The sequence below is a fragment of the Danio aesculapii genome, chromosome 16, assembly GCF_903798145.1.
Source record: "Danio aesculapii chromosome 16, fDanAes4.1, whole genome shotgun sequence".
NCBI lineage: Eukaryota > Metazoa > Chordata > Actinopteri > Cypriniformes > Danionidae > Danio > Danio aesculapii.
In genome coordinates this window covers 42017067-42036978 of record NC_079450.1, presented here as the reverse complement: position 1 = coordinate 42036978, position 19912 = coordinate 42017067, and the positions used below count along the sequence as shown (strand labels likewise).

At 32.9% G+C, this 19912-nt stretch overlaps 2 protein-coding genes across 2 annotated transcripts; one reads left to right on the top strand and one right to left on the bottom strand.

The window, feature by feature from the left end:
* Positions 1–3669: 3669 nt before the first annotated feature.
* On the bottom strand, positions 3670–7242 carry si:dkey-87o1.2 (uncharacterized protein LOC796684 homolog). Its single transcript, XM_056476214.1, has 4 exons — positions 6732–7242; positions 4314–4368; positions 3995–4112; positions 3670–3851 (listed from the first exon to the last, which is right to left on the bottom strand). The coding sequence occupies exons 1-4, from the start codon at positions 7026–7028 to the stop codon at positions 3827–3829; spliced, it is 495 nt and encodes a 164-aa protein (XP_056332189.1). The 5' UTR covers positions 7029–7242; the 3' UTR covers positions 3670–3826.
* Positions 7243–8343: 1101 nt separating this feature from the next.
* Positions 8344–10952, top strand: zgc:174935 (uncharacterized protein LOC796019 homolog). Its single transcript, XM_056475394.1, has 4 exons — positions 8344–8929; positions 9066–9120; positions 9585–9699; positions 10035–10952. Exons 1-4 carry the CDS (start codon positions 8585–8587, stop codon positions 10240–10242), a joined length of 723 nt encoding a protein of 240 aa, XP_056331369.1. The 5' UTR covers positions 8344–8584; the 3' UTR covers positions 10243–10952.
* The last annotated feature ends 8960 nt before the right edge of the window (positions 10953–19912 follow it).

Genomic DNA, 19912 nt, shown 5'->3' with positions numbered 1-19912 from the left:
GACTTTGGCCAGGACAGACAGCTTGGAAGAGCAGTAATTATTTGTTTGTGTGGCGTCTCCACCTTTTAGCAGGGGGAGAACCAAAAGTTAATTTCCATATCAGTGTAATTTCATTTGTTACAAGAGAAAGATTAAAAAATATAAGTCAAAGGTGCAGAGCAATAAAATCAGTTGCTGACTTTAAAACGTAAGGTTACAATTTATCAGGACCTGCCGATTTTGAAACATCTACTGTAGATTTTTGAGATCTTTACACACCTCAGAAATTGCAATGGGTGAAAAAACTAAAAGACTGGCATAAGACATTGTAATTTCTGACTGAACAACAGAAGCAATCCCCCTGGGTACCATTTATTGAATCAAACAGAAATCCAGAAGCGAAAAATTTGTTATTTGAAACATTGAGCATTTCTACTTTATCAATAATTGTATGAAGATGTAGAATGTTTCATAAGATGGAAGTTCCATGTGATTATTCACAAATTGTTTAATGATTTTAAAAGAAAGTGCTCAGATTTAGTTTTCCTATTTGCAACAGTAAATACATTTTGTAGTTTTATAAACTCAAGCCAATCAGAGTTGTCTTCCTAGCTTTTGTCTAGGCCAAATTTAGTTCATGAAGCATATTTGTTAAAATTGGAGAAAAACATGCATTATCCCTACCCTTCACACAGTACCTTTTAAAAGGAGCATGTTTGTTTACTATTGCAGTAAAATATCATAAAAGAACCCCCAGGCTAATTCAGGATCTGGAATTATATATATATATATATATATATATATATATATATATATATATATATATATATTTTTTTTTTTTTTTTTTTTATATATATTTGTGGTAACATTTTATTTTGATGGTCCATTTGAGTATTAGTAGACTGTCTCCTTAATATCTGTTGATACTGCTCTTTCAACAGACTGACTATTTATTTAACTGACTATAAGAAACTTTGCAAGTAAATATCAACTTACACTAATCATAACCCCAACCTAACAGTCCATTTATAATCTAATGAGAATTAGTTGCAATGTAAGTTAAATTCAACAAACGGTCCATCAAAATAAAGTGTGACCTAATTTGCTCCCAGTGAAAGCTTTTCAGATCATGTATAAAGCCTTGTTCAGAAAAATGTTACATTTCACATAGTCATAATACGTGGTTTGTTAGTTTTTTTGAGTTTGTGTTTTTCTAACTGTTGCAATGACACAGTGGCCACTGATGTCATTTGCAAATATAGATGCAGGTGAAAATTTATGTAGTGCATTTGTTAAAATCGAATAAATTAAAGATGATTTTTCTGGACATTTTAAATTTGGCCTATAGAGCTGTCAACAATCTGAAAATAATACATTACAGTAGCTTTTAAATTCATCAGATGGTGAATGCAGCCAGTTCCAATTTAAATCACCAAGAAGTACTAATTCTTTACCATCAACATCTGATCGGATTTGACATAAAGATCAGAGCACAACTTTCTGCTGATGGAGTTCTATAGCAGCCAGCAACTGTTATGCTAAAATATATTGAAAGAGACATATTTTTATTACAATAGCAGATGTTAAATGCATAATATTTTTGACCTTGGATTGTAAGTTGTATTTGTCATTTTATTACTATAATGCATTTAGGTTTGCGTGAATCAATATACATGTATTAAAATGTTTTATCAAGATATTTTACTGTTGAAATACAAGGTGAAGCTCATGCTTATAAACAGTATTTAAAATGTTTGCATACACTACTGTATTTACAAATGTTTTAAATGGGCTTTCAATGCATTTGACATTTTTATTACTTTCTAAAAGCAGTAATGAACTCAATTGCAAGGGTGACAAAAGTATATATCTTAAAGAATACAACTTCTGTTTATTTAATAAGTATGCTTTTGATACATTCTTACATAGTTTATTATTAATGCAGAGTTATAATACTAAAATATATTTACATCAAATGCTAAATAAATACGCTTGTAAAAACATTCAATTAAAGTATTTTTTTCTGAAATATATATTTTTAAAAATATATACTAAATTACAATTATTTTAAAGTGTCTTAAAAGTTGTATTGTAAAAATATATAAAAGTATGTTGGTTATATAATTTTAATATATTTAAATTAAGTACACTTTATGGTTAGTATTCTTGCAATATACTATTGAAATTATTATATTTAATTATATTTATATTTAAATATATTATATTATATATTCGCTTACTTGGTCTTTTTTTCACAAGGGAAACATTAAGCCTCATTCCTGAGCAATGGGAAATAGTCATTTAATTAATCATTCAAGAGTCCCTTTAGTTTCTATCATTGTTCTAATTAATTAATGTATAGTGAAGTTAAATGTGTATACATGCCTGAAGTTCCTGTCATGGCTGTTGGAAGGTCTGTTGTTGTGAATATTCTTTTGGGATATATGAGAAAGGTAAACACTGTTGACATTAGAACAGGTCCTGTTCTACAATACACCGTTAAAATGGTTACCACGAAGAGCGATAGTATCATTTGTAAATATGCAAAATTTTTAGGGTGATTTCTTAAACTGACTAGTTGCTGTATGCCATTAATGTGGATAACACCTTGGCACAACTGTTTTGGGGAATTTTTGCCCATTCCTCTTTGTAGTACCTCTCAAGATCTATCAAGTTGGATAGGAAGCAACGGTGTACAGCCATTGTTGTGAAGCCACTGCATTGATATTTTGGCCGTGTGCTTTAAGTCATTGTCTTGCTGGAAGATGAACCATTGCCCCAGTCTGATGTCAAGAGCACTCTAAAGCAGGTTTTCATTCAGGATGTCTCTGTACATTGCTGCATTCATCTTTCCCTCCATCCTAACTAGTCTTCTAGTTCCTAATGCTGAAAAACATCCCCACAGCATGATGCTGCCACCACCATGCTTCACTGTAGAGATGGTATTAGCCTGGTGATGAGCAGTTTCCTGGTTTTCTCCAAATGTAACACCTGACATTCACTCCAAAGAGTTACATTTTAGTCTCATCAGACAAGAGTTTTGTTTCTTATGGTCAGAGTCCTTCAGTTGTCTTTTGGCAAATTCCAGGCAGGGAGTGGCTTTTGTCTGGCCACTCCACCATACAGGCCTGAGTGGTGGATTGCTGCACAGATGGTTGTCCTTCTGTAATGTTCTCCACTCTCCACAGATGAATGCTGGAGCTCAGACAGAGTGACTATCGGGTTATTGATCACCTCCCTGACTAAGGCCCTTCTCCCCCGATCACTCAGCTTAGATGGCCGGCCAGCTCTAGGAAGAGTCCTGGTGGTTCCAAACATCTTCCACTTACGGATGATGGAGGCCACTGTGCTCATTGGAACTTTCAGAGCAGCAGAAATGTTTACGAGGTCTACAGACAATTGCTTTGTCTTCATGCTTGGTTTCATTGAATAGGGTAATGATCTGAAATAACCTGAACTTCAACAGTGAATTTTATAGTCAACTGAAGCGAAGCAGTTTTTACAATTTAATATAACTACATTAGCATTCTACACTACTCTCCTGCCTGCCCGAATTGCTGGAATGTTCCACAGTTTGAAATATTATGGGTTTGAATCTCTTTTCTTCATCCATGTGAAGCTGCAATCTATATTGTAAAAAAGTGTTATAGAATATAAAAATATATATAAATCTCCACAAAATCTAATGAATCGTTTTTCTTTAAGTCTTTATTACAACTTTATTTTGTGCAGAGTTTATAAAGAAGCACAGTCCATACCTTTTTAACATACATTTAACATTCAACAACGGAAAAAAAATCACAATACAGAACATTCTGCCTGAGAAAACAGTGTTTCTAAAGTTCCTTCACAAAGTTCCTGTGCACAATTTCCTGTAAAAAGACAAAAAGAGAACTTTATTATTATTATTAATTTATTATAAAAAAAATCTGATTTGAAGGATTATACTTCGCATAACCATTAATTTAGACTACTATTGTGTAAAATTTGATAAATTTAACTCAATTGGTCTTACTTTGTCTCTTCCACTGTAACATCAACGTATTTGCAGATCTTTAAATCTCGTTCAAGAATTTGTCGTTTTAGACCCTCAATCTCCTCCTCTGCTTTCTTCCTCTCAGCCTCTTGCCCTTCTGCAGATTCAGGGAAAAAAATTATGGCATTAAAATAGCCACAAACCCTTTTGACACCAGAACACCTTAGTTTTAACCCAGGGCTAAAAATAAGTCATCCTCCTTGGTCAATAATTACTCCATTATACCCCTTCAGTTCTCACCCCACCCAACAGATTAAAAACCCCTGTTCTAACCCATAAATCTCAAACTCATATTTACCTTTTAGTTTCTGAAGTACATCTTTTGCATCACTGCTCTGCTTCTCCAATTTTCCCTGAAAGTGAGAGAGTGAGAGGGGTCGGGAAGCGGAAGAGAGAAAAAGAGAGGGGGGGGGGGGGGGGGGGGGGTAATAAAATGTAATACAACACTTTAGTAAATTTATTACAATTTTATTTTACAATATTATTAAACTTTAGTTTTATTTTTAAATAAAAGAATGCAATCTCAGCCATTACTCTAGTTTTCTGTGTAACATTAGCTGTCAGAAATTGTTTAAAATGATGCTAAAGTTGTCATGTCATGAAAATATCCTCTTTCAGCTGTAACTCAGATTTATAAAACAAAAAAAGCTACATAAGGGGCGATACAGTGGCGCAGTAGGTAGTGCTGCAGCAAGAAGGTCGCTGGTTCGAGCCTCGGCTGGGTCAGTTGGCGTTTCTGTGTGGAGTTTGCATGTTCTCCCTGCATTCGCGTGGGTTTCCTTCAGGTGCTGTGGTTTCCCCCACAGTCCAAAGACATGTGGTACAGGTGAATTGGGTAGGCTAAATTGTCCGTATAGTGCATGAGTGTGTATGGATGTTTCCCAGAGATGGGTTGCAGCTGGAAGGGCATCTGCTGCGTAAAAACATATGCTGGATAAGTTGGCGGTTCATTCCGCTGTGTGGACCCCAGATTAGGGACTAAGCCAAAAAGAAAATGAATGAATGAAAAGCTAGAGCACTGCGAGCAGAAGAAAGGAGTGGGTGTGGCCGGCAAAGCAGGGGAAAAAGAGGGGAGTCAAACTAAAAACAAATCAGACACAAAATATAGTGAGGCACATGATATAAAAAAAGTATGCACACACAAAAAAGAAACCTTTTGTGATCAAGATGTTTGTGCCCACAGAGCACTCATAATAATGATGGACAGTGACACAGAAGCTTGTAGGCCTAGTGAACGGAATATGTAGGGGTTTGCTGAGGGAGAGGACATCTTTTTTCGTGAATCGCCAAATCTAAATGCAGTCACAGTGGAAAGCAGTGCAGCAGGTCCCTACCAGCTATCTGGAAGGTTTTAAAAATGGACGAACAGAGGGTAGCACGGATGGGCAAGGTGTAATTCTCGTAGCTCTCCTAATAAAAACGCTTGCAACACATGAGCAGCTTGATTGTATCAGCATGCTGAGTCAAACTTGTGTGAATGTTTGCATAGGATTAAAGTAGTTTACCACCTGTTTGCCATTTCATAACAAAATGTGAAAATTTAAGATCAATAAAAACAAGCTGACCAATTGGCATGCAGTGATACTTCAAAATCGAATACAGTTACAGTTTCATAACTTTGAAAAAAAATGACCATATAATGCGGAAACATAATCAATGTAAATTAAGCAAATATTTTGGGCCTTTAACCTAATTATCTGTTAATAAATGGTGTTTAATGTTTATGGTTTTGAGTTACCAAACTAGAAAATTTGAATTAATTCCGAAGGACTGTGTGACACAGAAGACTGCATGTCTTAAAACGTGTTGTCACATGAATAAATTTCATTTTAAATTATATTTAAAAAGAAAACAGCCGATTTAAAGGGGTCCCATTTTGCTAATTTATAAAGGATTGACTTTTTTTTAGGTGTACTAGTACATTTATTCATGGTTGATGGTTTGAAAGACGTTCTTTTTTTATATAATTTACATTATTACAATGCCTTTCTCCCCAGCCTGGCACATACAGCATGGCTTGATTCAGGTTTCATAAAGGCCAGCACTCCAAAAAATGAAACATGTTGGGATTGGCTAGCTGTCCTATTGCGTTATGATTGGTGAACAGTCACTTACTTTAGTGTGTTTTGCAATTAGCTGATGTAGTTTGGTGATTACACTATGTAGCTAGTGTATGTGCTGGAAATCCAGCAGCTGTAATCTCCAATGCAGTGCAGCCAATCAGCCTTCATAGATCAACTAATTTGACCCCTCAAAAATGTGCATTTCTTTTTACTGACATCAGTAAACCCCAGGAACTTGATATGTGTTTATGCCCAAACATATACTCCACACTGACTAAAACATTCAAAACGTAAAAAGAATAATATGACCCATTTAACGTTCATAACATTGCATTTTCAGTCTATTTTGTTTTAATGCAGCATTTAAAAAACAAAAAACTCTTAGAGACTTCAAACATTTGAACAGCATCATAAACAGCATGCCAGTACACCAGAGATAATTAACTTATCTAAAATATTTTATATCACCGATAGATAAAAGAACAAAAACAAGCAGATGCCAGCGAAGGCAAGAAAACATTATAGATCAATTGCTACATTACTGAGGCTGAATGAATCAGTCATCCAATAACTCTCACAAAATGGACAATGACAGTGTAGAAAAAAAGAAAAACAACTGTAGAGTGCAATTACTTTAAGAATATTTACATTACCTTGTCAGCTTGGCAGGTCCCTAGTTCCTTTTCAGATTCAGCAGTGCCTTTCTTAATCTCATCCTTCTGTTTTTTGAGTTGATCCCTCTGTGTAGTCAGAGGACTGAGCTTCTTGTTCATCTCTTCTACTTTTGTCTTAGCTGACATGATGCCATCTTCCTTCAACTTCACCTGTTCGCCAGAAACAATGATGCGTGCTTTCAGGTTGCGGATGTTGAGCTCCTGCTGTACAGCTTGGTAAATTATAATGAGCAGTGCACATAAAGCCAGGAAAACCATTGCAGATATGGCTCTCATCCTGAGGTAATAAAAGTAAGAAGAGTGAGAAAGAGAAGACCAAAAGTGTTCCTCAGAGATAAAATGATTTTGTATTCTTTCTTCGTCACGTAGTTCTAATGACAGTCTATGCTGTTGACTTAAACTGAATCAACTACCCACTCTTCCTGAAAAGATTATGCTTAGAGCCAGAGACCGGTAAGCCTGCCATACCTGTACAACTGGATTTTTAAGTTTAACCAAACCAGTGTGTGGGAGGGAGAAAAAAACTCTACACTTCCTTGATAGTGTTGCTGTGATCCTTGACCAACTTTACAGCCTCTCCACCCACTTCTGTTTTAGCACAGCAAAATAGAAAAACAATAGAACGCAAATGACATTAGCATGGTTTATTTAACGGTTTGTGCCAATCAAACAATGTAACTGAATACAGTCCAACCTTATATTTCAATAAGACTACATAAAGGGGAATAGTGCTTTACAGGCGTGGCATTATAAAGCTGCAAAATTCGTGAATCATTACAAGGTGGTTAAACAGGATGGACCAGGATCCTCTTATTTGCATATCTAAACCAACACGTCTTTAAACTGCGTGTCGTTAGGGTATAGGAAACCCGTTTTTGCTAATGTTTCACATTGGCTCACCTGTTTCGTTGAGGTTTCATTACTCTACAGTAAAGATTTGACTCGCCAGATGTGAAAATGATTTTGTCTTTCATTGTACTGTTTTTAAATTTCAAGCGTGGCTAAATCTACTTTCTTAAATATCTGACAGCATCAAAAAAAAAAAAAAACCGGCGTGACCATGAGACGTGGTCGTAATGGATCGGTTAAACTACTGAACCAGACTGCACGAATGATCTTTAATCAACAACTCACGGGACCGAATCATTTAACAGGGAATGGTTTTGGTCAGATCCGAATCATAAGCTGCGAACGGATTGAGGGTCGTTGGGCTAGCTTTTTATTATATATATATATATATATATATATATATATATATATATATATATATATATATATATATATATATATATATATATATATATATATATATATATGCTAAGAATTAATTAAATAAAATTCTGATGTCTCCTTAGATTTTGCTTTTTTCAGACAAGTGGAAAAACAACAACCGTTAAACATTCGTACGTTTCATGAGCTAAATTTAGCTGGGCGATTCTTAAAACGAACGATTCAAAAGAACCGATTCATGGAAAGGATTCGGTCTTACGTCTCAAGATCTAGACGTCATTGTTAATATAGTATAGCCTACCAATGATTTCGCAAGGTAGGAGTGGCTTTGCACAGGTGGGTTGTGTTACCTGTAGCGTCATCTCCACTCTTTTCTAGCACTGCTTCTGTGAACAGGGAAATAGAGTTTAAAAAAACAGCAAACCAGGAAGAAAGCGAATTTAGTGGCATAAGGAATTACACAGTCTTGACCAACTGACAAAATAGTTGAACATCTAACGCTGTTAATACCAGAGATAATTAACAGCGTTTGCTTTACAATAATGTCGTTTTGTGGGAGGGCATAGTTTCTGCAACAGGTAACTGATCATTTGGACACCTGCATGAGAGAAATAGATTCTGAATCCCAACTACCTCTTGAGTCCGCAATCATGAAGTTTCCTGCCTTGCTTTTGGGGTTTGTCCTGATGTGTAGTCTGGGCATTGCTGGCTACATCCATACCAGGCGTAAGCAAGAGCTGCAACTGATTAAACAGGCATCATTTATAGATATTAAGTTCAGAGTGACCAGAGATGTTCTTGGAGAATACCAAGATCAGTTGATTCAGTTCAGCACACAAATGGACAAGACCAAGACAGAGGTGGATAATCTAACCAAACACCTGGACCAAGCAAAGACATCAGTAAATAAGAAAAAGGCTGACTTTGATAACTGTAAAGGAGACAAGGTGAGTTGAATGTGTAAGCTGTATTTTATTATTTCAACTATTCATTTAATTAAGATTGTTCCAATGTCTATTTATTGTAATTGCATAGAAAAATGCCTCTAGGTCTGTAACATGGTCTTTTTTTTTTTTTTTTTAGAAACGATTGACGGATGAAATTGCAGCTACAGTGTCAGAGGAAAAGCATATACAGGGTGAGTTTCCATGTATTCCATTTGTATTTTATTTCTTTCTTTACCAGGAATACAATGTGTTGTTTTTTTTAAAGAGATTTAACCAAGAGTATTATGAAGTTCACCTTGCATTAGCTCAGAATAATTTATTGCAAAGCACATGGCAAATACTGCCCACATAAGGCAATAAATGCAAGCCAGAAATTCTTGAATAAAAGCAAAGTAATTCAGTCTATTCAGTGAATACTGATAATACAATTTAAATGTACACTTTGCACTTTTATTTCATATGGTTGCTAAACGTTATGTAGTGAAACCAAGCAAACATAATAGAGTTAATGAATGTTATTTTATTATTTGTTTTTATTTATTATGTGTGTGGATTTGGGAAACCGCATTGCATTTTGCAACCTTCTATAACTATTAATAATAATTTAAAAGCTCAAAATATTGTGTTCAAATCTTATTTTTTTTCTATTTCCCAGATGAGTTTGTGAAAGTGAAGTCTCAATGGACAACAGAAATTGATTCCCTACAAAAGCAACTGGAGCAGGATAGCACACTTTGCAAGTACATTGACAAGGCATCTGAGGAGGGAAAGTGAGTGAATTTGTATAATAAAATAATTTAATATTGTACTCCTAGTATGTCAAGTTAGTTGTGGTTAAATTGTTGCAGAAAGTGTTGATTGGTTTTTAACAGCCATTCTCTGCAGTGTTATATGTAAAGGTGAAGGGTCAGGGGTTAAAGCATTGTTCAGGCTGGATATAATACTGTATTTGATTAAAAATTTTTGAATAGCATTTTAGGTTATGTATTTATAATGGTTTAGATTAAAATAAGAACTTTGAAGCATTTTATTAAAATACAAATACATAAGAAATTGATAAAGAGCAAAAATTGTATTAACATTGTTATTCGATAATTTTTCAAAGGAAACTGTGTAAAATAAAAGAACCACAAAATGCAGAGCCAAATCCTAAAGAACCAGAGGCAGAAAAACCTAAGGCAGAGGAAGCCAAAGCTGCACCAAAAGTGGACGAACCCAAAGCTGAACAACTAAATCCAGTGGAACCCAAAGTTGATCAACCAAAACCTGAAGACAAAATAGCACCTGAACATCCAAATGTTGCTGTGGAGTAAAGAAAAAATAAGTGAAAGGAGCATATTTTTTAGGGATTTAAAGAACAATACTACATCAGCGTCCCCTGAACAAATATTTAGGAAGATTAACTAAACTGGAACATCTTGCTTGGGTTGATCTTCAGCATTCCGGTTTCTCACCTGAGCACACCCAAACTTGGTCTGAGGTTTGGCTGATGACATCATACTCCTTTTTTTTCTGACAAATATATATTTATGAGCAAATTGTCTGCTTTCACAATTAAATTATGAAAATGAAAAGAAACATATTTATTTTACCAAAAAAAAATTTCTATCAAGTTTTTGTTAATTAAAAATCTGTCAGGTGTCTTTGCTTTCTTTGTGTTTGTCTTTTTATAATTTTGCTCTTTTTTTTTGTCCATTACAGTGTCATTTTAACCCTCCCTTAGGCTCACACATACATTCCCTTTTGTATTGACCAATGGGAAAGCTTTGACCCTAATACTGTCACTCCTAATCATCCTCACTCTGTTGCTCCAGTTATTGGCAAAAACAAGTGCAACCAATCAGATGCTTCACTGAGACAGAACGCAGATTGTGAAATTTTAAGAGCTGCTTACTCTTCGGTCTCCTTTATGATAGTTTGGGTTTTTGCTGAAATACTTTGATGTTAAAACAAAGTTAAACTTTGGTTGGACACTTTTTTTCTTGTATTCTTCAAAAAAATAAAAAATAAATAAATAAATAAATGTTTATTTTCCAGCAAATGCTTGCAGAGTAATTTAAATCTCCTAAAATCTTAAAAACAGTGTCTTGTCAACTGAATTTGTCAGGTTTTTCCCCCCACTAGTTTCATTGGTACGTAAAAGTAATGTTTTATTTATACATCTTACAATTTACAGCTGTCTTGAAATATTGTAATAATTATCACATAAAAATAATACATAGAAGTAAAAATTGTTCTACAAATATGCCACAGCATTTAATTATTGATAGTTAATCTTTTGAACCATCCATGGTGAAGGAAACCTTATAAAGAGATAGTTCACCCTAAATAAAAATGTCCATTTACGGTAGTATTTACTCACTTTTGTGTGGTTTATGGGCTTTTTTTAGCCAATAAGATCTTTTTAGGAGCATTTGGTAACTGGTAACCATTGGCATCAACAGAAGGGGAGAAAACATGCTATGGAAATATATTTTGACATTTTTATAAAAAAATCTTCTTTTGTGTATATCAGAATAATGAGTTGGTACAAGTGAAGGGAGAGTAAATGATGACGGAACTTTTGTTTTTGGTTGATCTCTTTAAAACAACTACTACAAATATAAATTCAAACTTCACAGTCACTAAAGCATTAAAACAACAGCATGCATGGTAGGGCACTCCAAACACCAACTGTAGGTTTTGGTGCAATCATACAAAACACACACACATATATTTTTTATATATATATATATATATATATATATATATATATATATATATATATATATATATATATATATATATATATATATATATATATATATATATATTTATTTGTTTGTTTTTGGTGCATTTAAACAAAACCAATTTATTAAACAGTAATATCCATTATATATATATATATATTTATATATATATATATATATATATATATATATATATATATATATATATATATATATACACACACAATCGAAGTCATATTTATTAGGCCCCCCTTTGAATTCTCTTCTGGATAAAGTCCTATTTACTTTATTTCAGCTAGAATAAAAGTAGTTTTTTATTTTTTTTTAAGTTTTAAATTTGAACTATTTAAAATTTTAAATTAGCCCCTTTAAGCTATTTATTTTTTCGATAGTCTACAGAACAAACCATCATTATACAATAACTTGCCTAATTATCCTTACCTGCCTAGTTAACCTAATTAACCTAGTTATGCCTTTAAATGTCATTTTAAGCTGTATAGAAGTGTCTTGAAAAATATCTAGTAAAATATTATTTACCGTCATCATGGCAAAGATAACAGAAATATGTTATTACAAATGAGTTATTAAAACTATTATGTTTAGAAATGTTGAAAAAAATCTTTTCTCCGTTAAACAGAAATTAGAGGAAAAAAATAAACGGGGGCTAATAATTCTGACTTCAACTGTATATTCAAATATCCTTGAAGATGTTTATTGTTTGTATTGTTTGGGTTTTTACCAAATTCTGGTTCAATTCCATGTCAACAGCTCCTTTAGAAATATTATTCCCCTAGTGTGTGTGTGTGTGTGTGTGTGTGTGTATATATATACACACAAACATACATACATACATAAATATTATATATATATATATATATATATATATATATATATATATATATATATATATATATATATATATATATATATATATATATATATATACATATATGACTGGCATCACATCTGTTCCTATGTTTGTGTGTTCATGTGTATCATGCTCTCTTTTTAGCTTTGTTTTTTTCACTTTATGTTTCACATTCTCTCTCTGTGTTCTCTCTTTGTTACCCCTCAGGCTCACAATTAGGGGAAACAATTAGTGTCTCTCTTCCGCCTCATGTCTTTCAGAAGGTCATCATGTATCGCTGTACTCAGACTCAGAGGGAGGGGGCAGAAAGCTGCTTCATTTCGGATTCTCTGATGACCCAATATATTATTTTGAGCTTGTCTTATATAACCTTTTAAAAGTGTTTAATGTGAAATTTAAGCAATGGAAAAACAAAACATAAAAAAATATATATATATATATATATATATATATATATATATATATATATAGTTAAAGTCAGAATTATTAGCCCCCCTGAAAAATTTTCATGAAACTTTTATAGAGCTTAAAGAGACAATCAAAGGCTTAACTAAGTTAATTAAGTTAACTAGGCAGGTTAAGGTAATTAGGCAAGTTATTGTATAATGATGGTTTGTTCTGTAGACTATCGAAAAAAAAATAGCTTAAAGGAGCTAATCGTTTTGACTTTAAATTGGCTTTCTAAAAATTTAAAACTGCTTTTATTCTAGCGGAAATTAAACAAATAAGACTTTCTCCAGAAGAAAAAACATTATCAGACATACTGTGAAAATTTGCTCTGTTAAACACATTTTGGGATATATACTTAAAAAAAAGAAAAAATTCAAATGGGGGCTAATAATTCTGACTTCAACTTTATATATATATATATATATATATATATATATATATATATATATATATATATATATATATATACATTTAGTAAAATGTAGAAAATTTTGATTTATAACTGCTGTTATGCTTTGCATCTCACTGGTCTTTTTCAATTTAAAAAGAAAACAAATAATGTTAATAATTAACAATAAAGAGAAAAGCAGCATTTAAATTTTATTCAAGACTTTTTATCTATCAGACTCCTGTTTATCATGTGAACTGAACAGATGGTTTTAATGGGAGGTTTGTGAAGAGCTTATAACTATGGTCACCTTGAGAACTTCTGTTAGCGTCAATGCCAATGAATGTCAAATTAGGAAGCAAAAGAGGCTAATGCTCAATGTTTAATAAATAAATAGCCATTTACTTGATGAAATGATGTAATATTTTACAATGTTTGCAGTCTTAAAAAAAGCTTTCTATTTGACTTCTTAAACTGTAATGTATTCTTGATATGGCAAAGCAGAAAAGTTGCACTTATTATTTGGTTTTATAACACTTTACAATTAGGTTCCATTATTAAAATTAATGTATTTACTAACATGAACAAAACATTTATTACATTATTTATTGATCTTTGTAAACATTAGTTAATGAAAATAAAGTTGCTTATAGTTACAGTAGTTAATTTTAACTCATGTTAAAGCATAACTTTAGATTTCAATAATGTAGTAAATGTTGAACCATGTTTAATAAATGCTGTACAATTATTGTTAAGAATTATTTCATGTAAATGAATACATTAACTAACGAAACATTATTGTAAATTGTGACCAATCATTCTAATTTGATGCACAGTTTAAATTATAATTATTAGTTTTAATTATTTTTATCATCATCATCATCATCATCATCATCAGTTATTATGCATAACTCATTAATGGTAACTGTATTTGGTTAAACTGTAACTTTTATCTGTCTTGCCATTTAAAAACTATTTTGATAGACGTCCAAACTTATTTTGTATGTGGGAGCTGTGACTGACCCCTCCGCTGCCCTCTGTGTGAAAGTATGTGTGAAAACCCATCTATTGATCAGCCTAATGCAGCAGGAAGAGCCAGCGGCAAGGTGATCAATGCACACTTAATTAACCCTACTGAGTTGGATTTACAAAGAGTGCTAAACTTTGATCAGGGGTGTATAAATACAACCATCCAGCTCAGACTTCATATCCAATCATAGATTGCATGTTTCTGACAATCTGACCGACATGACAGGCTTTTACACACAAATAGCTAAGCTGCACACCTTCAAAGCAAACATTACAGATCTGAATGATATCATGGATGGACTCCTGAAACGGTGAGTATATTATGTAAGTGTATGTTAATATAAAAGCCTTAGGATAAGTGTGTGTGTGTGTGTAGGAAGTGATTGTTTATTGTATAACTTTATTTTTTGCTCAGATTGTGAAGGCAAAAATATCATCTAGGCTAAAACTTGATTTAAGTATGATGATATCATCATAGTAGTAAAATTCTAATAATATAAAAAATAACATAATACATACTGTAATGTAAGTAATTTAAAAAGTGCTAGGTATAAAGGCAAAGCCTAATTTATTTAAAAAATAAATGAATAAACGCATAGGATATAGAACCATCAACTGACAATTTTTAATAATGTATGCAATTAATCAAGCCCCTTAATCAAATCTGGAAAAAAAATCCAAATAAAATCCAAATCCAAATAGTAAAATAATGACGTCATTTGCAATAGCTCTGTATAAAAACAAAAAAGGTCATTTTTGTTCCTTTCTTATATTTATTGTATATTATCTTAAATGCTGTTTAAAATCTCTGTGCTCTTTCAGACTTTGTAGAAGCTGATGGTGGAGTTTCAGATATGTTACAGACTATGTGATATGTTTGATATTCGGTTGCTTTCCTTATATCATGTCAACTAAATATCAGACATATTCCTACAGACTGTAACACAAATCTTCACATCTGTGGCCCCTCTTCATTCATCATGTTGGTTCATCAGGTTTTTATTTTTTATTTTTTGAAAATATATTTCTTGATTGTTTCGTTTTTTGTTTTCTTGCATTCTAGCTAGAAAACATTATCTTATACATTTTTGAACACGGATAACTTAAATAGTGAAGTAAAGTACTATTTATTTATTTCTTTTTAATTTAACAATGCCTTTTCAGAATTGTACTTGCTGTTTCTTTGTAGTTTTTCTTTTGTGAAATTTAGTAGCAGTTCCTTAGTAAAATGTTTCTAGTTCAAATGTTTTTCCATTGTAATTTATTATTTAAACTGTATTATGATAATTATGTATGAAACCTGAACAATTATGTCACTCTTATGCAATGTAAGTTACATTTAAACAGACGTTTCAGTAGATTCTTTTTTTTTTTTTTTGCTGTCAATTTAATAATCTAACATAACTGAATGTTACACCAGCATTCTGCTGAATATATACCCCAAATGGAAATATTGGGTTTTTATCCTTTTGTAGTTTGTTCAAGTTTCTTTTATCATTTTCCTGTTCATTCATGTAAAGCCATCTTGACAATGTATTTTGTATAAAGGACTATAGAAATAAGTGACTTGACTACCCCATGCCTAATTTTCATGAATATTGAAAGTTCATGAAGGTATGATCAATGCCAATAAAGAATGTTTATTTTTAGACCAGTATTGTACAATAAGCCCTAAACAGCCAGTCTTGAATTTGATGCCCTTAACACCATTGAACTATTTCTATATAACTATATAGACTACATCTATCAGCTGCTAGAGACATATTTATTTCAGATTTCAGTGGTCAACAAAGTATTAAATAAAACATGTGACAGTTGCTGGAATATACAGTTGAAGTCAGCATTATTTGCCCCCCTTTGTTTTTTTTTTCTTTTTTAAATGTTTCCCAAATGATGTTTAACAGAGCAAGGAAATTTTACAGTATGTCTGATACAATTTTTTCTTCTGGAGAAAGTCTTATTTGTTTTATTCTGCTAGAATAAAAGCAGTTTAAAATGAAAAAAAAAAAAAAACATTTTAAGGTCATTATTATTAGCCACTTTAAGCTATATATTTTTTCGATAGTCTACAGAACAATCCATTGTTATACAATAACTTGCCTAAATACCCTAACCTGCCTAGTTAACCTAATTAACCTAGTTAAGCCTTTAAATGTCACTTAAGTGTCTTGAAAAATATCTGACTTCAACTGTATTTAAACACAAACAACTTGCATTAAAGACAGATTTGTTTAGTAATATATTGCATGTTCATTACAATCATCTTAAGGGCTGTTGATGTTATTTCTGAATAAAATGACAATAAGATGAACGAAAATGTGATAGTATGCATTTCAATTCTTTTTTTGTGAATATTTTTGTAGAGAGGTTTGAAAAGACAGATAAATAAAAATACATAATAAATGAATAAAGAAAGAAAATAATTAAGGACAACTAAAGAGATTATTTACAAATTAAATGTGTTTAATCTTTTTCTTGTTATGTCCAATTTGATTGCAAACCAGTTGCATTTAAATAAATGCAAACGCAAATAATATAAATAAATTAAAATATACACTAGTAAGATTTCTATGGAAACCAATTAAATTAAAAACCTTGTAAATTAATTTTTCCTTAATTTCCCTGAATGTAATATGCACAAAAATAACAAGAATGTGCCCAATAAAATAAATAAAGAAAACACTGGCTTAGAATTTAAATTAACATGTAACATGACATAAAAATCATATGTGACATGGTAGAGTTGTTGGTCTACTCATAGGATTAAATTAGTGCACATAAAAGACAAAAATTGCTTAATAATATTCCATTTTCATTAAAACAGTCTATTCAGGGCTATTCAACTTTATTTCTGCATCAATTTGCTAAATATTAAGTAAATAAAGAATTATTTGTTTACATATTTATTGTTGTCAACATTCCACCTAGCAGGAAACTGTCTGAGCGGCACAGTATCTAAGTGGAAACCACTGGAAAACAATATAAAAACTATAACTACAGAAAACTTCATGCAATAAATAGGTCAACATAAGACTTTTATTTGCTTTAATCAAGTCCTTAATTTTCTTTCTAGCCCTTACACACTCTTTTAGACTTTAAAAAGAAAATGTGTTGTTGTTTATGCTGACTATAAAAATATTATGAAATATTTAACCAAAATGTATGGTCTACCCCTGACCCTAAACATAACCACAGAAACCTTTGCAAAACTACATTTAACAAAACAATATTCAAAGTCTTAAAACATGGAATATTTTATAGTGACCTATTGTGATTTTCTGTAACTAAATTCTCTAAATGATTATACATGAAATTGTGAAGACATAATCAATAGTTTACACATTGTATGCTGATTATCATCCCTTTTACTCTGTTACTGACCAGAGGTGGAGAGTGTACATTTAACACCAAAGGTACCAATTATCAATGTGTAAATGCATTTGTTTTAAATTATATATACCCTTCTTCATTAACATATGCTATGTTTAAATACATGAATTATTAGACAAGCTCCCGGTTTCACAAACAAGGTTTAAGGCTAGTCAAGATTAAATTGCATGTCTGAGCTGTCTCAGGTCAAAATAACTTGTGGTGAGATGTCTTAAAGGGCACCTATGGTAAAAAAATCTACTTTTCAAGCTGTTTGGACAGACATATGTGCATGTATGGTGTATAGACTGTCATATTGGGGTTATATAAGCACACCCAGTGCTTTTTTTTCAATTTAACAACATAAAAAAACGGTGGACCAATTGGAGCTGTTTTCAAATCGACCGCAACTTTACGTAGGAGCGGTCCCCCCGCCCACCAATATTGATTGACAGGCGCGTCATCATATCCTCAATTTGTTGATTCACGTCCGCCATTTTCAGCGTGAGTCAAAGCAATATCACTAAAGGAACACCCTAGCTCTATTTTTAGATGCAAGGCTCATTGGGCTCAACACAAGATCAATATTCTCCACATTATCGCTCTAATCAGAATTATTGGTTGTATCTTTAGGTAGGTTTGCAAACATGTGTACTTCTCATTGAGTCTACCTTATACTTCAGTCGTTTGCATTTCTCGCGATCCCAGAAGCTCCCTGTGATCTTAACTAGCATGCGTTTTAGAATTATAAACATAGGTTTCTATCAGGGTACACTCAAGTCGACGGCTGGGCGCCGCAGACCACTGCAGAAACCTATGTTTAGAATTCAAAAATGCGTGGCGTGACGATTCGGGACACTTCATGCTTCTGATGCGCCACAGAGAGTGTCTGGTGTGCCGTGTCGCTGCTTCGAGCGGCGCATCCGGTGCCTCAATCAAAGTTAATTCAGTGTGCGTGGTTATTAGTTTCTGTGTACAAGCTCAGCACTTGAAACTAGCACACAGTTGGCTGTAAAACTGTACAAAGACACAAATGATTTTGTACTCTCTGCTTGGTCTGTGTCAGAGTCGTACATGTACGACTGAATGGTGATCCTCTCTCTCCTTCTCCTTCTCTGAGACTCTGTTGCAAACGCAGAGCGGGTGAGCTCATGGCCCCGCCCCCTTGTTACATTGGCGGGAAGCCAAAACTAATTTACATGTAAAGCAACACACCCATAAATCAGCGAACTGTGGACACGCCCCCAACATGACACTTTTTGACACATTATAATAAAAAAATCTGAATTGTGTTTTAAACTGAACCTAAACTGGCACACTCAGAAGAACCATAATATTAATATTAAATCATAAAAAAAAGAGGTAAACTATGTGCCCTTTAAAATTCGTCAGTGTCATTTGTGCCCACCAGTAATATATTTTTCTAAGGCCATTTTTATAAATATGGCTTAAGTAACCTAATTTAACTAAGGCTTAGTCCTGGCTTAATCTAAGCCCTGTTTGTGAAACTGGGCCTTAGTGTTATTTTTAGGCACCTGTGAATATTAAGGACAGAATTTTGGTGTTGCCGAAAGCTGGATTACAAAAGACTGCCATCAATGTGTGTATGGAGCCCTTTGGGGTTGGCTGTGATAAGAGTCAATCATAAACTTCCTTGTCTTTACGGCAAATGGAGCAGAATAAAAAGTGATATTGGGGTCTGACAAAGAATTGCTGTTCTAAATGGAATTTTCAATTTGACCAATTCAGGTTTGTTGCATTTATTTTGGGGGGAATTGAAAAGGATGCAATATTATGTCATTATGTCTGTCAACAGTAACAGTTTAGTGTTTAAAACATTAAGTCTATGTCAATAAGGAGTGTCAATAATATTACTACAACTTGATCTGTTTAAATAAAAGTTGCTATGCCAGTTCTTTGAGACTTTCCTGGCAGCGAGCAGGTCACTTGTACCTTTTAGCCTAGAGGTGCTCAACCCTGTTCTTGACGATCTAACAGATTTCAGCTCCAACCTTGACAAACACACCTGGGCCAATTAATTTGGACCTGAACAGCACTTGATAATTACAGACATGGGTTGCAACTAATATGGGTTGCAACTGAAATCTGCAGGTAGGTAGTTCTCCATGAACAGAGTTGGTTACCTCTGT